This window comes from Pseudorca crassidens, chromosome 13, assembly GCF_039906515.1.
Source record: "Pseudorca crassidens isolate mPseCra1 chromosome 13, mPseCra1.hap1, whole genome shotgun sequence".
Classification (NCBI taxonomy): domain Eukaryota; kingdom Metazoa; phylum Chordata; class Mammalia; order Artiodactyla; family Delphinidae; genus Pseudorca; species Pseudorca crassidens.
Window position 1 is genome coordinate 68467893 of NC_090308.1, and position 17433 is coordinate 68485325.

The 17433-nt window shown below is 37.1% G+C and overlaps 1 protein-coding gene across 2 annotated transcripts; it reads left to right on the plus strand.

Moving 5' to 3' along the window:
- Positions 1-72: 72 nt before the first annotated feature.
- Positions 73-16059, plus strand: CGA (glycoprotein hormones, alpha polypeptide). 2 transcript variants are annotated; one of them, XM_067702967.1, is made up of 4 exons: positions 73-365; positions 13888-13994; positions 15154-15338; positions 15754-16059. In XM_067702967.1, the coding sequence occupies exons 2-4, from the start codon at positions 13895-13897 to the stop codon at positions 15829-15831; spliced, it is 363 nt and encodes a 120-aa protein (XP_067559068.1). In that variant the 5' UTR covers positions 73-365; positions 13888-13894; the 3' UTR covers positions 15832-16059. The 2 variants fall into 2 exon arrangements, with proteins under 2 accessions (XP_067559068.1, XP_067559069.1); XM_067702968.1 differs by lacking the exon at positions 73-365 and adding an exon at positions 581-701.
- The last annotated feature ends 1374 nt before the right edge of the window (positions 16060-17433 follow it).

Consider the following 17433-nt stretch of genomic DNA (forward strand, 5'->3'; position numbering starts at 1 on the left):
ATAAGTCTTGATAAAATTATGTAGAAAATAACAGCGTACTCTTGTTTCATAGGCTGACCTTGCAGTCAACACCACCTGGAAATGGCTCAAAACAAAAAATGATCCAAGGGCTGAAACGAGATAAGATCAAATTGATGTCATGGTAATTACACAAAGTACCATTCAATCATTGGATGGAATTTACTGTTGATCCCTGGACTTAGATGCAGGTGGGAACATGCAGTTTTTATTACTCTGCTGGTATATAAGACAGGTGAGGACTTTATTAAGAGCAGTTACTGAGAAATCACAAGACGAAGCTAAAATCCCTCTTCAGATCCACAGTCAACTGCCCTGACCACATCCTGCAAAAAATCCAGAGGAAGGTAATATGAATGAAATAATTTGGGGGATTTTAATTAAGGAGTAAAATATTTGAGAATACAAGGGAGCTGGTTGTGCATAAACCTTAGTAAGAAGACAGGCATTTACACATTCTCTTTTCAGCACTCATGATTGAATTGGGAGGAAGTCTGCAAAATTGTGGTCTGTGATCACAGGCTAAGATGTTATCTAACTGAAGCCAGAAACCAACTGTCTCCTGCTGTGATGTGTGAGTGCCTGTCAGTAACTAAAAAGTTTTCTCAAGAAATATTGGATGTCATTTGAAAGGCATTCTTTGGAGTGGCTTCCAGGGGTCAGGAAGAGGAGGGAGGAGACATGTAAGTTGCTGATATTGTTTTGTCATCAGTTTTTAAATGACACATAACTACATCTTCAAACTGGTCAATGGTAAAGCAGCTCACCTGTTCAGCGGAATGAACATAGCTTCTGATATTTTTTGAATAGACCCTCTTGGGTAGACTTGAATTGTAACACTGAAATGTCTTGAACAACATTGTTTCCTTTTTCTTCTTTCATAGAATGCCACAAAAATAAGAGTCGGTAGTATTTCTCACTATTACTGATGGACCTTGCAATTCTACATCACTTGGCTAAGTCTAATTGGTTTGTTCCACAGAGAGTTTCTAGAAATGTTTGCTAACTTTAGTTATATTTGCGTCAGTGCTGCTTGGAATGGCAGCTGGTTAGGAAATTAGGACTAGAAAATAAAAGTGCTCCTTTGTCCCTCCTTATTAATGTTGAGGATACAAGATTTGGGTACATGGAAGAATTATGAACTCACGCTACATGGGTCCTCAGGAATACTGAAGCTCCATTTCACTTTCATGGAAACTATCGTTTCCTAAGCTCTACAATCTTCTCCTCAATCCAAAAAGAAGATGTTTTATATTAGAACAGAGGAATATTCTTAAGTTTCTGGAGATATCTTTTAAATAATTACTTAACATCAACTCAATTATTCAAAATATTGGTCATCCAAATTGATTGTAATACTTTGCTATAGTTTTGAATTATTTTTAAATGATAAGAATAACCACCATTTATGAAAAGTTTATGTGTCTTCATTTCATTTCCTTAACTTTGGTTTTGGTTTCTTTTCTTTCTTTTCTTTCTTTTTTTTTTTTTTGCAGTAACAGAGTCGTTGAAATTTTGAGTCATATTTCTCACCATTTCTTGCTGAAAAAGGTAGCATGTGAAGTGTTAGAAAAGCAATTTATTATATTCCAGAACAGCTTCTCAGTTTCCTTGTACATTTCTCAAATTTACATGAAAACTCAAAGTAAGAGCTAGGAAACAGAAATAGTAAAATTAGAACGTAATATGTGCATTTTGTTCAAAAGTAGATCAAGATAATCAGCTTTCACAAAGAGAAAATGTACAGGAATCAGCTGATATTTCCATTGAGAACAGCATGACCTATAGCACCATACCTCCATTTTTATAGATTGTGAATCCCAGAGTAGTTTGCTATCAACTTATGATCCTTGCAAATTCTGGTTTTGGTGTGTAACATTTCAGCATTCCCCATCATAATGTTGCACAAAATAATCCAGTAATTTCTTGATTCATCAGACTCAGAGATGACATTATAGAAATGCTCTAGCATCCGCTGTGCACTGGGGTAGGAGGAGGAGAGAGAGAAGAGGGCGCTTAGGCCAGAGCGGGAGCAGAATCAAGGGCAATATTATGAATTGAATTTGAAAAGACAACAGTAACATCATGATCCATGCTTAAATCAACGCCCTAAAGAGAATGGATTAACTGTGTGTTTCTAGGCTATAAAGGTAGTATAGGTGAAAGGGTACTATCTTAGGATCAGACCACTTTCCAGTTGACTTTGGCAAATCCTTTTACCTCTCTCAAGTGTAGTTTTCTAGTCTACGAGATAGGTGACATAGTAGTGCTTTCCCCAAAGAAGTGTAAAGAGAATCAAACAAGGGAAATGGATATGAAAGCCAATGCTTGGCCCCCGCCAGTCACTCCCCGCCAATCAGACACTAGTCCTCATGCCTTGGTCAGGTGTAAAGTGCCTCTTTATATGAATGAAATGTCTTTCTTAAGGCTGTTCTGAAGAAGGTGAAGTCAGATAAATATGCAAAATAAAAAATTACACGAGCAAGTTATATTTGAGCTGGTATAACGTAATATTACTCTAAAAAAAAAAGATGTCAGCATTCTATTTAGGGATATACCACCTGAAAAAAAAAACATTTAAGAAGTTCATTGTGAAATATAAAGTTTTGAAGGCAGTGTAGTAAAATGCGGTTCAGAGCTTGGAGTTGTAAAGAGACATTCTAAAATCTTAGGTCTCGGCTTCCCTGATGGCGCAGTGGTTGAGAGTTCGCCTGCCGATGCAGGGGACACGGGTTCGTGCCCCGGTCCGGGAGAATCCCATATGCCGTGGAGTGGCTGGGCCCGTGAGCCATGGCCGCTGAGCCTGCACGTCCGGAGCCTGTGCTCCGCAGCAATGGGAGAGCCCGCAGAAGTGAGAGGCCCGCGTACCGAAAAAAAAAAAAAAAAAGATAAAATCTTAGGTCTGCCAGTGGTGAATTTTGTGACTTTGTATAGGTTACTTCGCCTCTGGAATTCTCTTATCTGCCAAAATGAGAAGAATACCTCACAGGGTTGTCATGAGTATTGAATATATTTATGTGTTCAAGGTGCTCAAAAGAATACCTAGCACACACAAGTGCTCAATTAATGGTTGGTATTCTTTTTAATGTAGAAGTTATTATTACCAAATTCAGTACGGCAGATACTGTGGGCAATGCTAACTCAGAATTTTTTTTCACACTTCGTTAGATTTTCCCTAATAGATTAACTGAATCTGTGTTATATAAATCACACCCCACAGAGGAAAAGTACCGGAAGAAAGTGGAGAGACAAGACCGGCGTCCCATATCTCAAACCCTGGAGGAGAAATTTTTGTTATAAGAGACAGTGGTTGTTCCAGTTATCTATTACTGTGCATCAAAGTACTGAAAAGCTTAGTGGGTAAAACAAGAAGTTATAATTATCTCTCAAGGCCCTGCAGGTGGATTGGGCTCAACTGGGCCGTTCTTAACTTGGATTTCTCATGCATTTGTGATCAGATATTGGCTGGGGCTGGAGTCATCTGAAGGCTCGACTGGGCTGGTCATCCAAATGGCTTCTTCACTCATTATTTCTTGGCCTCTTTCTCTTTCTCTGTGTGGCATCTCGTTCTCCAGGGCCGGTCCACGTGGCTTATAGCCTTCTTATTGTGTGGTGGTCTCAGACTAGTAGCACTTCTTACACAGCAACTGGCTTCTAAGACACAGGAAGCAGAAACTGCCAGGTCAGTGCAGGGCTACTCCCACGACTGGCCCAGTGTTGTACTGGTGTAAGGGACACCCTCATGACTGCCTTATTCTATTGGTGTAAGTAGTCATAGGGCCCCCCTAGGTCAACGGGATACAAAGACAGACACACCACTTTTCCATATGGAAGTGGCAAGGTCATACTGCAGAGTGAATGTAGGCTGAGAATATTTTTGTGGCCATCTTTGGTAAGTACACCTGCCATAGCAGAGAAAACAGGGGCAATAAACAATAAGGGGCTTCTCTTTGCAGTTCTGCTCTGTTTTTTTTTTTAAACTATTATTTATTTTTATTTTTATTTTTGGCTGCACCGCGCAGCACGTGGGATCTTAGTTCCCCAACCAGGGATCGAACCCGTGGGCCCTGCAGTGGAAACGTGGAGTCCCAACCACTGGACCTCTAGGGAATTCCCTGCTTTGTTTTTATCACAGAAAAAAATGCTTATAATGTGAGGTGCTGGGGTTGAGAAATCTACAAACCCAGCCTGTCCATTCTATTATTGAGAGACTTTAAGGTAAATTAAATGTTTCTATAATCTAGTGCTTTTAAATGGAAATGACACTTGGTGTGTCAAAAGATTGCACAAAAACAGCTCAAATAAAAAACAAAATGTAATGCACAAATTTTTAAAGTTACAAGAATGATTCTTATATTGCTATAATAATGCTCTGTATAAAACTTTTCTGGCCTTTGGATGTTTTACTTTTCCGAGTGATAAGTTGACACTACTTAATGTTTTGCTCCTGATAGCATTTATTACTGCAATAATGTTAATTTTAAAAATTGGGTACTTTGAAACTACAAATATTTGAAGTTCTCATTTACAACAATATTTTATGGTACATAGAGTTTGTCCTATCAAAATTTCTTGTTGATTTAGTTTGCAGACAATTTAAAAAATGCTGATGTGCTAGAAAAACCAGAAGGGTAATGGAAGAACTAAGATTTTAATTACATAATTATGTTAACATTGTAAAGTGCCTTAAAATAACAATTAAAGCAGAAAGTGTACATCTTATTTTAACCTTAAATTTAGTCAGATAAGAAGCTTCTCAAAATATGATTGTTACAAGAATCGTCATAAAGGAATTGAAATTTTTATAATCCTATGAGCACTTCAATTTCCTTCTAAATACTGCCTGCTCCTTTTCTTTTTAAAAAATAAATATTTATAGGTCATCTTTTGTTCTGTTTTTATGGAAACCCCTGGGGTTTTTTGTTTGTTTGTTTTTTTGCAAAGTATACCTGTACAAGTTGTACTTTATATGTCTTTTGCCTCTAAGACCCCCTTTTTTCCCTCTTTCTCTTCATTTCATCTGGAAAATTAAGTCGGCTCCCTTTTAGAATTTTGCGAAGCCAAAAAATACTGTTAAGTAATTGATAAACAGAAATCCCACCCCAAATACAGCTGCTGAACTGTGTGACATCACTTATTTTCCTCTGGACACTTTGGGGATACACTATTTGCAACCCCTGTGATTAGGCTGGGGAAGTTATGAGGACTGCTGAATACACAAAGCTCCTGTACAAATGTTAAAACAGTAAAACATATATTTACTACCGTCGTGCTTCTCTTCCCCATGAAATACGTGTTCTTTATTCTCATTAGTTTTTCACCTCTCCATTTTCCTGTCCCCAGCCTATCAAATGTTTCAACATCTACGAATGCTTTTACTACAGCATTCATTGCTCTCACTCACAGTCATTTGCCTTTGTATCTGGGTCAGAGAGCAGGAAACTTATTCATATTTGTGTCACCCATACTTGGCACAGTGCCTGGCACGTAGCAGGTACTTATTCAAAGTCTTTAAATCTTTCAAATGTTCAATTTGGACCTTAAATTTTGCACTTTACAATGTTGAACTGTCAAATCATCCAAAACTCATCTTTTCATAAAATAGAGAAAGCATTAATTATCTATATCAAAGAATGAATGAGGGGATTTGAGACAGATCATGGGAGTATTAACCGTTTCTCTCTCAGCCATCCTTCGACGATCAGTGAATGCGATACTGGGTCTCAAGGTCACTCTAGTGCCTAGGAGCAATATTTGAATGTCTACTTCGAAGAACTGAGAACTTGTTGGATTACTGAGCTTGGGGGCTGGAGTATGGGATCACAGAAGACATTCACTGCTCGACCTGGGATTCAGAATATGTTACAAGAACAGGGTAAAAACCCACTTGCTGCAACTAGAGGACATGAAGAAAGAAAACTAGTAGCCAAGGCTACTCCAAGTTGAGTTTCCTGATCACTGACCCCAGACTCTTTAAATTCGTCCAGCAGGAGACATCAGTGGTCACTCGGTGGGACGTGGAGGTGAGCCTGTTCGGGGACTGGCTCCATGGGAGGTGGTGGGATGAAGGATGAAGGGTGCTGAACGTCCACTTATCCTTGCGATGCTCCACCTTCGTATCTCTCATCCAGGCTGAACTATTGCTATTCGCTGGACCAGGCAAGATGCTAAAACTTACAGGCCTCTCCTCTGTTTAACAAACAATTCTTACATACCTATCTCATGCCAGGCAGTGTGCTGGGGATTAAATAAAGTCTTTGCTTTCAAGGGTCCTTTTCATTAGTGATCCTTCACTGAAGGCTGCCTACTTTTCTTCTTATTGGTAGTTTGGGGCTGGGCTAGATGGGGCTAATGAAGTGAAACCTTAGGTTAACTCTCTAGAAATCAGTTAGATTTAATCTGTTTTGTTAACAAAGAATTATGCCTCTACCCTAGCCAGTCATCTCAAAAATGTGCTATGAGTCAGTTGGGCTTCCTGGTGTGGAGAGTATGGGTGAGTCACCCCATCTACCAACACCATTAGAAAAATCGAAAACCTTACTCTTCGGCAGTGGGGGAGCAATGGCAGCATCTTTGCAGGTGAATGAAGACCAGGATGTCACATTGTACCAAACACTTGTCTTCTTGGAACAATCTTATATATATATATATGTATATGTACATATATGTATATTTGTGTACATACATGCATGTACACATATATACATACATACATATATGTGTGTGTCTGTATATTTAATTTGCCTTGAAGCCTTTCAGTAATAGGATTGACAGGCTGGGATGATAGATTTCTCAGTCCTGGCACCTTACCTTATAAACACTTTTTTTCTGTGATAAAAACAGAACAGAGGAGCTGCAAAGAGAAGCCCCCTTATTGTTCATTGTCCCGAAGTTTTCACTGCTATGGCAGGTGTACTTTTCAAAACGGGCCAGAAAAAAAATCTCAGTCTAAATTCATTCTGCAGTATGACTTTGCCACTCCCACATCAAAACGTAGTGTCTATCTTTGTACCCTGTTTGATAGATGGGGTTGGTGTGTATGTGTATGGTACTTGGTGTGTCAAGATATGTAGAGAGAGAGATATATAGATATATACTGATGTCCATATGTGTGTGTGTATGGTACACTGCTATTTACCTATTATATAAATCATTTAATACATGAATTATATATTAATGTATATAATCACAATAAATAATACACAAACATATTAAATAATAATAGTAAGTTTAACATTGTAAATCAACTATACTTCTATGAAAAATAAAAAAAAATAGTAAATCATGGCAATAATATTCTTTAATACTTTTAAGAATGCTATCTCTTCCTTACAGTGTCTTATTATATTAATAACATAAATTTGCCCACATACCTAGTTTGATATAAAGTAACAGATACCCAGTTGAAACACTGAAGCTCTTATATATGCTTTCTATTAATGTTTTCTTTTGAATTCTTATGACTTTTATATCTTAGCATAAAATGGCTCTTACCTGTGGCATATTTAACACTTAGACATTTATGTATTAGCCAGCTACAAATTCTATAGCTAAGTGAGAATATGTCATCTCTAATGAATTTATTATCTGAAAATATTTTATTTTATTAAACACTTATTCTAAGTTGTCATTCAAGAGTTATCTTGTTTCTCAGTATGAATGACAGCTCTACATAAGCAACTTTTGATTGATACTGTTACTGTTCTAAAGTCCCGATGCAACACAACTGCATCTACTCTGTGCAAGACCTTGTGCTAGGATGGGGGTGGGTTAGAGGGGCACAGTTTCTACGCTTAAGAAGCTTTACATGGATGGAAAGACAAACAGGTATATAACTAGCTAGAGTTCAGGACAGACTGTGGAACTTCATCTAAGAATTATAAGCAAAGTGATGGATAAATGCAGTGGAGAGTTATTTATTCTCTCTTTGGGCTTGGATGAAACCTTCACAATGAAGCTGGTGGCTGGGCAGCTCCTTAAAAAACTCTGAGGTGGATGGCTGAGAAGGGGGAGAGAGGCCTTACAGGTCAAGTCGAGAATACACACATTTTCTTGGCCTCATTTTATTCTGATGGGGCAGGTGGCAGGAGGTGAGGGTGTGTTGAGTGGGTGTTGGAGGCGCACTGTAGGGCTGGATATATAGAGTCTGTGATGCCTGCAGTGTTCTCACTCGGAATACCAAGAGGCTGAGATTAGTACATCTGATTTAGATTGAGCATGTTTTGCAAAATAGCATAAATCCCAGCTGAACATAATTATTGTTCCTGCCCTGGGTCTTAATGTTTTTCTTCCATATTCCAAAACAGAAAGGCCTAAGGGTGATTAGGCTGATGAAAACATTTATTAAAATGTTTTCGGAAACACCTAGAATTTGAGGGTTAATCCCTTTCTGCTTGGTTAATCTCATCTCTTTTTAAAATAAAGACAAAGCCGTTTCTGTTATTGAAAGCTAAAGGAATGGTGACTTTGGTTCTGCTTTTTCAATCTTCTCTTCACTTTATCATAAAGCAAATCCTAAAATATGCATCCGTTTCATGCTCTCACTTTCTGCAATCTTGTTATAAATGCTTCTCTCTGAATTAATTCTGATATAATTGTTCACTGCATAATGCTGAATTTTCATAATATATGAGCTGCAATATCAAAGCACAAAAATGATACTAATTTAAAAAGGAAACCAGTTTCAATTCTGAAATTTTCCTTGTGGCTTTGTATATCACTTAAGAAGTGGTTCTCAAATTTCAGCTCTTAGAATCTGTTTATGATCTTAAAGATTATCGAAGAGCTCAAAGAATATTTTTAATGAATTTATATTTATCAATAGTTACTGATATAGAAATTATGTTGGAAAAAGTTTTAAAATATTTATTGTTTTTTTTTTTTTGGCCACATGGCTTGTGAGATCTTATTTCCCTGACCAGGGATTGAACCCAGGCCCTCAGCAGTGAAAGCACCAAGCACTGGACTGCCAGGGAATTCCCAGAAATATTTATTCCTTTAAAAACAACAATTTAAAACCCATCACATGTTAACACAAATACAATATATTTATAAAAAATGACAATTTCCAAAACAAAAAAAGTCAGTGAGAAGAGTGGCATTGTTTTACCTTTTTGCAATTTTTTTTTTTTTTTTTTGGCCACATCCTGAGGCTTGTGGGGATCTTCAGTCCCCCAACCGGGGACTGAACCTGAGGTCATGGCAGTGAAAGCGTCAAGTCCCAACCGCTGGACCACCAGGGAATTCCCTCTTTTCGAAACTTTAAAAAGTACTGGGCTAATAGAACACAGCTACATTCTCAGGTGCTTCTTTATTCAATCTGTTGCAATATCACATGTCATGTAGCCTCTAGAAAATTTCTCTGAACACTCATGAGGGGATGAGAGTGAAAAATCCAAACAGCATCTTAGTATTATTATAAAAATAATTTTGACCTCACAGACCCACTAAAAGTGTTTAGGGTCCCCAGATCTCACTTTGAGAGCCACTGACTTAGGACAATATTTATTCAGTGTTAATTATGGGTGAAGATAAATAAAACCCATAATTACTTGTGTATAAGTATATAAATCAGGTAGAAATAATGACGTACATATGTTTTAGCCTTACCTACACGTAAACAGTCTGTTTTCTGTATTATAAACTGTTGGTTCTACTGTCTGACAAATTATTCTTACAAGATACATGGGTTGATACAAACATCTAGCAAAAACATGGTCTTACCATGTCAGTCTACATGAAAAATAACCACAGGTTTTGAATCACATGGAATTATAAATCTCATTCTGAAATTTTTTTAAAAGAAATTTTGGTTTTGATAAATTATAGATTTAGAGGAAGTTGCGCCCCGCCCCGGCCCAAAAAATGTACAGAGAAGTCATGAGTATCCTTTAGCTAGTTCCCTCAATGATAATACCTTCCAAAACTATAGTACAAGGAGAAAACCAGGAAATTGACATTGGTACAACCCACAGAGTTTATTTGGATTTCACTAGTATTGTGTGTATGTGTGTGTTTCTGTGCAATTTCATCCCATGTTAGATTGTGACACTATCACAATCAAGATAAAGAACTGTTCCATCACCACAAGGCTCCCGGTTCTATCTTTGTATAGCCACATTTACTTACTCCCCTCAACTTCCTCCCCACATACTAACTCCTTGAAACTGCTAATGTAGCATCTCTATAATTTTATCAATTCAAGAGCGTTATATAAATGGAATCACACAGAATGCAACCTTCACTCAGCAGGATACCCTTGAGATCCATCCAAGTTGCATGTGTATCAATAACATGTTCCTATTTCTTGTTACATAGTATATAATCTGGTATTGGAAGTACCATTGTTTGCAGAGCCAACCATTCCTCTGCTGTTGGGCATTTGGACGATTTCCAGTTTGGGGCTATTATAAATAAAGATGCTATGACCCATTATATATGTTTTATTTGAACATAGTTTTCATTTCTCTGAGATAAATGCCCAAGTACAACTGCTGGGTTATATGGTAACTACATGTTCAGTTTTATAAGAAACTTCCAAACTCTTTTCCAGAGGGCTGTACCATTTTATATTTCCACCAGAAACTCTGAATTATCCTGTTTCTCTGCATCCATTTGGTGTTATTTTTATGTTAGCTAGCTGATAGGTATATAATATCTCATTGTGGTTTTAATTTGCATGTCCCTAATGGTTGATGTAGAATACATTAAATGTGCTTACTTGCCATCTATATATCTTCTCCAGTGCAATGCCCATTTTTCAACTGGATTTTTTAAATTGAGTTTTGAGAGTTCTTTATATATCCCAGATACTAGTCCTCTGTTAGACATATGGCTTGCAAACATTTTCTCTAAGTCCGTATCTTGTATTTTCATCCTCTTTGAGGATTAACCCATAATTTGGATGAGGTCTAATTTATCATTTTTTCCTTTTATGTATTTCATTGTCAACTCTTAAAAACTATTCACCTAGCCCCTGCCCACCCTTCCCAATTTTTTCCTAAAAATTTTATAGTTTCACATTTTACAGTTAAGTCGATGATCCATTTTGAATTAATTTTCATATAAGGTATGAGATTTACATGAAGGTGTTTGTTTATATGTTTGTTTTGTTCTGTTTTTGTATTTGTTTTGCCTATGGATGTCCAATTGTTATAGCAGCCATTATTGAAAAAGTCGAAATCCTCTGTTAAATTGCTTTGGCATCTTTGTCAAAAGCCAGCTGGGCATATCTTTTGGTTCTCTATTCTGTTCCATTGGTCTGTGTATCCCTCTGCTAATATCATGCTGTTTTATTACTGTAGTTATAGAATAAGACAACACTGGGAAGACTGGTTCCTCCCACTTTGTTTCTAAAATTGTTTTAGCTATTTTAGATCCTAGTTGTAAACTTCTCTGTGTCTACAAAAGCTGTGCTAGGATTTTGATAGGTATTTCATTAAACATAGAAATCAATTTGGAGAGAATTGACGTCTTTACCATGTTGAGTCTTCCAATCCATGCACATGATATGTCTCTCTGTTTATTTAGGTCTTTAATTTACTTCATCATTATTTTGTAATTTTCAGTGTACAAGTCCTGTCCATATTTTGTTAGATTTATACGTAAGTATTTTATTTTCTTTGGAGCGATTATAAATAGTATTGTGTTTTTAATTTGTTTCCACATTATTGTTTTTAGTATATAGAAATGTAGTTGATTTTTATGTGTTGTTTTTGTCATGCAATCTTGCTGAGCTCACTAATTAGTTCCAGAACATTTTTTGTAGGTTCCCTGTTTTGCTTTTTTTTTAAAATGTAGATGATCATATCATCTATAAATAGGAATAGTTTTACTTCTTCATTTTAAATTTGTGTGCCTTAATTTCTTTTTCTTGCCATATTTTGCTGGCCAGAATGTCCAGCACTATATTGAATAAGAGTGTGAGAGTGGACATCCTTGCCATGTTCCTGATCTGAAGGGGAAAGCACTTGGTTTTTCACCATTAAGTGTGATGTTATCTGTAGGTTTTTGTAAATGCTCTTTATCAAGTTGAGAAAACCCTTTTGGTTCTTGTTTGATGAGAGTTTTTATCATGAAAGAGTACTGGATGCTTTCAAATGCTTTCCTGTGTTGATTGATATAATCATATGATTTTTCTTTATTCTTTTGATATAGTGGATTACAATTAAGTGATTTTCAAATACTGAAACAGCCTTGAATACTGTGAATTATTTTCAGTTGGTTGTGTTGAATAATTCTTCTTAAACATTACGGGGTTCAATTTGCTATTATTTTGTTTTGGATTTTTGCATCTAATTTCATGAGATATACCAGTCTCTTGTTTTCTTTTTTTTGTTCTGTATTTGTCTGGTTTTGGTGTCAGGGTAATCCTGGCCTCATAAACTGAGTTGGGAACTGTTCCCTTCTCTTCTATTTTATGAAAGTGACTCTGTAAAATTGGTGTTAATTCTTTAAATGTTCTGAATTGTCTTCTCATTGGTAATTAATTCTCTGTCTCTGTTATCTTTCATGGTTTGAACATAAGCAGTTTAAAAATAGGGATAAAAATCTGTCCCTTTCACATATATACAATGGAATATTACTCAGCCATAAAAAGAAATGAAATTGAGTTATTTGTAGTGAGGTGGATGGACCTAGAGTCTGTCATACAGAGTGAAGTCAGAAAGAGAAAAACAAATAACGTATGTTAACGCATATATATGGAATCTAAAAAAAAACAAATGGTACTGATGAACCTAGTTGCAGGGCAGGAATAAAGATGTAGACATAGAGAATGGACTTGAGGACACGGGGTGGGAGGGGGAAGCTGGGGCAAAGTGAGAGTAGCATTGACATGTATACACTACTGAATGTAAAATAGTTAGCTAGTGGGAAGCAACAGCATAGCACAGGGAGATCAGCTCGGTGCTTTGCGATGACCTAGAGGGGTGGGATAGGGAAGGTGGGAGGGAGGCTCAAGAGGGAGGGGATATGGAGACATATGTATGCATATGGCTGATTCACTTTGGTGTACAACAGAAACTAACACAGTATTGTGAAGCAATTATACTCCAATAAAGATCTATTAAAAATTTTTTGTCCCTTTTATCTTACATGAGATTTTTCTAGAACATGTAGGGATAAAACCCAGTTCTTAAATGCGGTGAGGTCAATGCCTGGATAAATGGTCAATCACTCAGCTGACCTTGCATAACCTGATCTCATGTACTCAGAATGCTTAGGTAAAGCTGTATCTACAGGTGTAAATAAGTCAGGAAGTGGATTTAGGAGAACTTTGATTGATACTACCTGCTGTCTACTCCTGCCACATTGCTGGGGTAGCATTTACTTTGCACACTGATAACTAGCCTTACAGCCCAGCTACCGACAGTGAATAAAAAGCAGGAGAGATATTATCCTTTCTTTCTGTTTTCCCACCTGGGAATGTAGAGATGGGAAGGATGGGCTCAAATGCTTGTATATTTTATATATCATATATAAGCTTATCTATCTATCTATCTGTCTGTCTATGTATCCATCCATCCACCCACTCATATAGATATCCTTAGATATTATGTAGTTGAAATTTCATGTTTCATAAATAAGGACATTAAAGCTTCTTAACAGGATGTTAAGATTTTAAAAAGAGAACTTCTTGTTGTTATCATTATACCTGATTCTACTGGTTGATGTGAGAAGTAGGAAGAGTCAATTCTCTACCTCTTTCCAAAAGAGAAATTGCTTATTTTATACATGGCTTTAGAGTGTATTGGGAGCTGTAAGCAGAGGGGTCAAGACACTGATGACTATTACTATTAAAATTACTGGTTGTTGTTATGCCTGTTAAGCCAATTTTATAGTAACTTTTTTCCCATGTCTGTTTTGCAGAAGAGCCATGGATTACTACAGAAAATATGCAGCTGTCATTCTGGCCACATTGTCTGTGTTTCTGCAAATTCTCTATTCCTTTCCTGATGGAGAGTTTACAATGCAGGGTGTGTGACCAAACTTGGGTTTGCAGTAACAAGAAAGCACACATTTCTAGATGTACATCAATAACTCCATTAATTACATTTCTACCTCCTTTTCAAATGTGATAAATCTTTGCTGTTGGATATCTATCTAGGCACTTTTAGACTGTGAACGTAAAATTAAACTAGGTTCCAAAAATGTACAGTGAAAATGATATCTTACATGTCCATTTAAATAGCAGCCTGTACATTTCCATCTGAAATAGATTCCTGATTATTCTTTATCTGAGTTTTACAAGCAGAAAGTGCTCCTTATTCAGTCTAGCTAGTTGACTTTTTTTCTGTTTTTTACATGTCTCCCAGAAGATTTGGGAGGATTTTAACATTGCCTTTGTAGATGAATTTTCAAATCAGTTAACAAGTGAGAAAACAAAACCATTTTATGCAGTAAATTTGTTTTGCTATACTTTCCGAAAAATCTCATATAGTAGCTGATATAATTCCATCTGCTATGAAATTGTGAGCTACTATTGGTGATGGTTTTTCTCTAGACAAGTGATAATATTTTAACCCCTGTTCCCAAGTGCAGATGCCTGATCTCATATCAGGCTGTGCCACTCACCATGCTTTCTTAATTCTGACACATGCTTTTCTTTGTCAGTATTTGGAGTTGCTATGGGGCAAAAACAATAGCAGATTCTAAATAGGAAAATATTTTGCCTCTGGGCAAAATCCTTCTTTCAGATGAGCATGGTGTTTTCATCTGTCAAGTTTTGCATTCCCTACAGACATACTATCAGCACTGGAATTGAGAAGTCATACTTAAAGAAAGAGAAACTACTGCTACTGAGATTTCCCATGCATATCTGCAAAAATCGTTTTCCCATGAAAATAACTGTAGTCAGTACAAATAGATATTGTGTCTGAAGATGAACATACAGCCCAAAAGTATTGGGTTGGCCAAAAAGTTCGTCCGGGTTTTCCATATTACAGAAGAACCCGATAAACTTTTGGGTCAACCCAGTATTTATTTATTTATTTAATTTCGTTTGATTTCCAATAGATAAAAAGAATATTTGCTGTCCCATAATGAGGAAAAATGTATAGTTTCTTTTAAAATTATTTTTGGATTATTTTACTCTTTGCCTTTTTTTTTCCTTTCTTTCTTTTTTTCTGGTGATAGGCTGCCCAGAATGCAAGCTAAAGGAAAACAAATACTTCTCCAAGTTGGGTGCCCCAATCTATCAATGCATGGGCTGCTGCTTCTCCAGAGCATACCCCACTCCAGCGAGGTCCAAGAAGACAATGTTGGTCCCAAAGAACATCACCTCAGAAGCCACATGCTGTGTGGCCAAAGCATTTACCAAGGTGAGAACTGAAAGGGCCCCAGAAACTTTCTAACAGTTCAACCAGAGAAATGTCCTCAGAGCACATCCATGGGGTTTAATGCCAGAGGTATCTGATGACCCATGCTTTATTTGTAGAGTGAAGGGCTGCATTTGTCCCCTTTAATCAAAAGAGTCAGCAACCTTGTGGGCACAGGCTGGATTTATTCTGAATGAAGAGAGTAGGGGTAGAGGTGATGAGGGGCAGGTTGGGAGAGAGTACAGAATACTTAGTGCAAACCTAAGCTTTCAGAGTGAAAATATCAGCTGAAAAGGAGAATATGCAAATATAGCAAGCATCTATTTAATTCAGCTGGCTAGAGTCCATTTTATTTAACAGTTTTCAGTTTTGCCCACCTATCTATCTGTATCTGTCGTCTTTTCCCCTTCCTCCTTAGGCTACAGTAATGGGAAATGCCAGAGTGGAGAATCACACTGAGTGCCACTGCAGTACTTGTTATTATCACAAATCTTAAAGAGTTTGCAAAGGGCCGTGTTGATGACTGCTGATTTCCTGGAGTGGAACATTAATTTGTTCAGTGTTTATGACTTTGCAAGATAAAACCCTCCTTTTCCTGACCGTACCATGTTTTACACGCTTTAAGAATATACTGCAGCTTTATTGCCTTTCTCTTTATCCTACAGTATAATCGGCAGTCTTGTTCTTTTCATTTGGAATGAAATACAGCATTTAGCATGACCATAAAAAGCTGGTTCCGCTGGAAATAAAGTCTTTTAAATCATCATTCTACCACTGAATTCTAATTTTTTCTGAAAAGTTTCAAGCCAGTTACTTTTTTTTTTTTTACATCTTTATTGGAGTATAATTGCTTTACAATGGTGTGTTAGTTTCTGCTATACAACAAAGTGAATCAGTTATACATATACATATGTTCCCATATCTCTTCCCTCTTGCGTCTCCCTCCCTCCCACCCTCCCTATCCCACCCCTCTAGGTGGTCACAAAGCACCGAGCTGATCTCCCTGTGCTATGCAGCTGCTTCCCACTAGCTATCTATTTTACGTTTGGTAGTGTATATATGTCCATGCCACTCTCTCACTTTGTCACAGCTTACCCTTCCCCCTCCCCATATCCTCAAGTCCATGCTCTAGTAGGTCTGTGTCTTTATTCCTGTCTTACCCCTAGGTTCTTCATGACATTTTTTTTTCTTAAATTCCATATATATGTGTTAGCATACGGTATTTGTCTTTCTCTTTCTGACTTACTTCACTCTGTATGACAGACTCTAGGTCTATCCACCTCATTACAAATAGCTCAATTTCGTTTCTTTTTATAAGCCAGTTACTTTTAATAGGATTAATGGGAGGGAGTGAGCTAGTGTGGGCCCCTACATACTCAGTGACCCGACACTGGAGAGTCTTGTTCCCACCAAGCCTTCCAGAGCAAGTGGTGAGTCCTTCGGCCAGTGTGCTAGTTATGAGAAGAAACTGGGGTGAATCCATTGGGGTGAAGGAAGAAAATATAACTTCTATTTCTATTCATTTTCACATTATCCCTTTAGATGACCATTTGGATGAGTTTTATAGAAGTACAGATACATTAGTATGGTCATGCATGTACAAAATTTATCAATAAATAAATATGCAGATATTGAGGATGTTTGGTCCAAAACTTTTTTACTGGTAGAAGTTTTCAATCAGGAAAAAAAAAAAAAAAAAAGGAAGAACACTGCTCTAGGGTTTGGTAAAGACAAAATCATCCCCAGCCTGAAGATTCTATCCACTGGCTTATGCCTGACCAAAAAAAAAAATGCATCTTATTAGTTCCTGGCAGCCAGGTTGTAACCAAACAGAGGCTAAGGTAAGGATATCATCCTCTTACATTCCATGTCCAGATCCTGATGGGAATGAACAAATGACGAGCAAAGAATTCACTGAGCACTCACTGTGGGCTAGGAGGAACAAACACTTTCACTTAGCTCTGTCCAAATGCTTAAGAGTAGTGCCATGCTTCAAAGTCACATTTATTGAGCATTTATACTTATAAACAGAGATAGATCATGGTTCTTACCCATTAAATTAGATTAGCTATGGTAGAGATCAAAGCCACCCAAAATT

What these genes read in the sequence shown, in the direction of transcription:
- CGA (XM_067702967.1), top strand. Translation starts at nt 13,895, where the DNA reads ATGGATTACTACAGAAAATATGCAGCTGTCATTCTGGCCACATTGTCT. An exon ending in TGGAGAGTTTACAATGCAGG is followed by an intron (nt 13,995 to 15,153) that starts GTGTGTGACCAA and finishes TTCTGGTGATAG; the next exon opens with GCTGCCCAGAATGCAAGCTA. An exon ending in TGGCCAAAGCATTTACCAAG is followed by an intron (nt 15,339 to 15,753) that starts GTGAGAACTGAA and finishes CTTCCTCCTTAG; the next exon opens with GCTACAGTAATGGGAAATGC.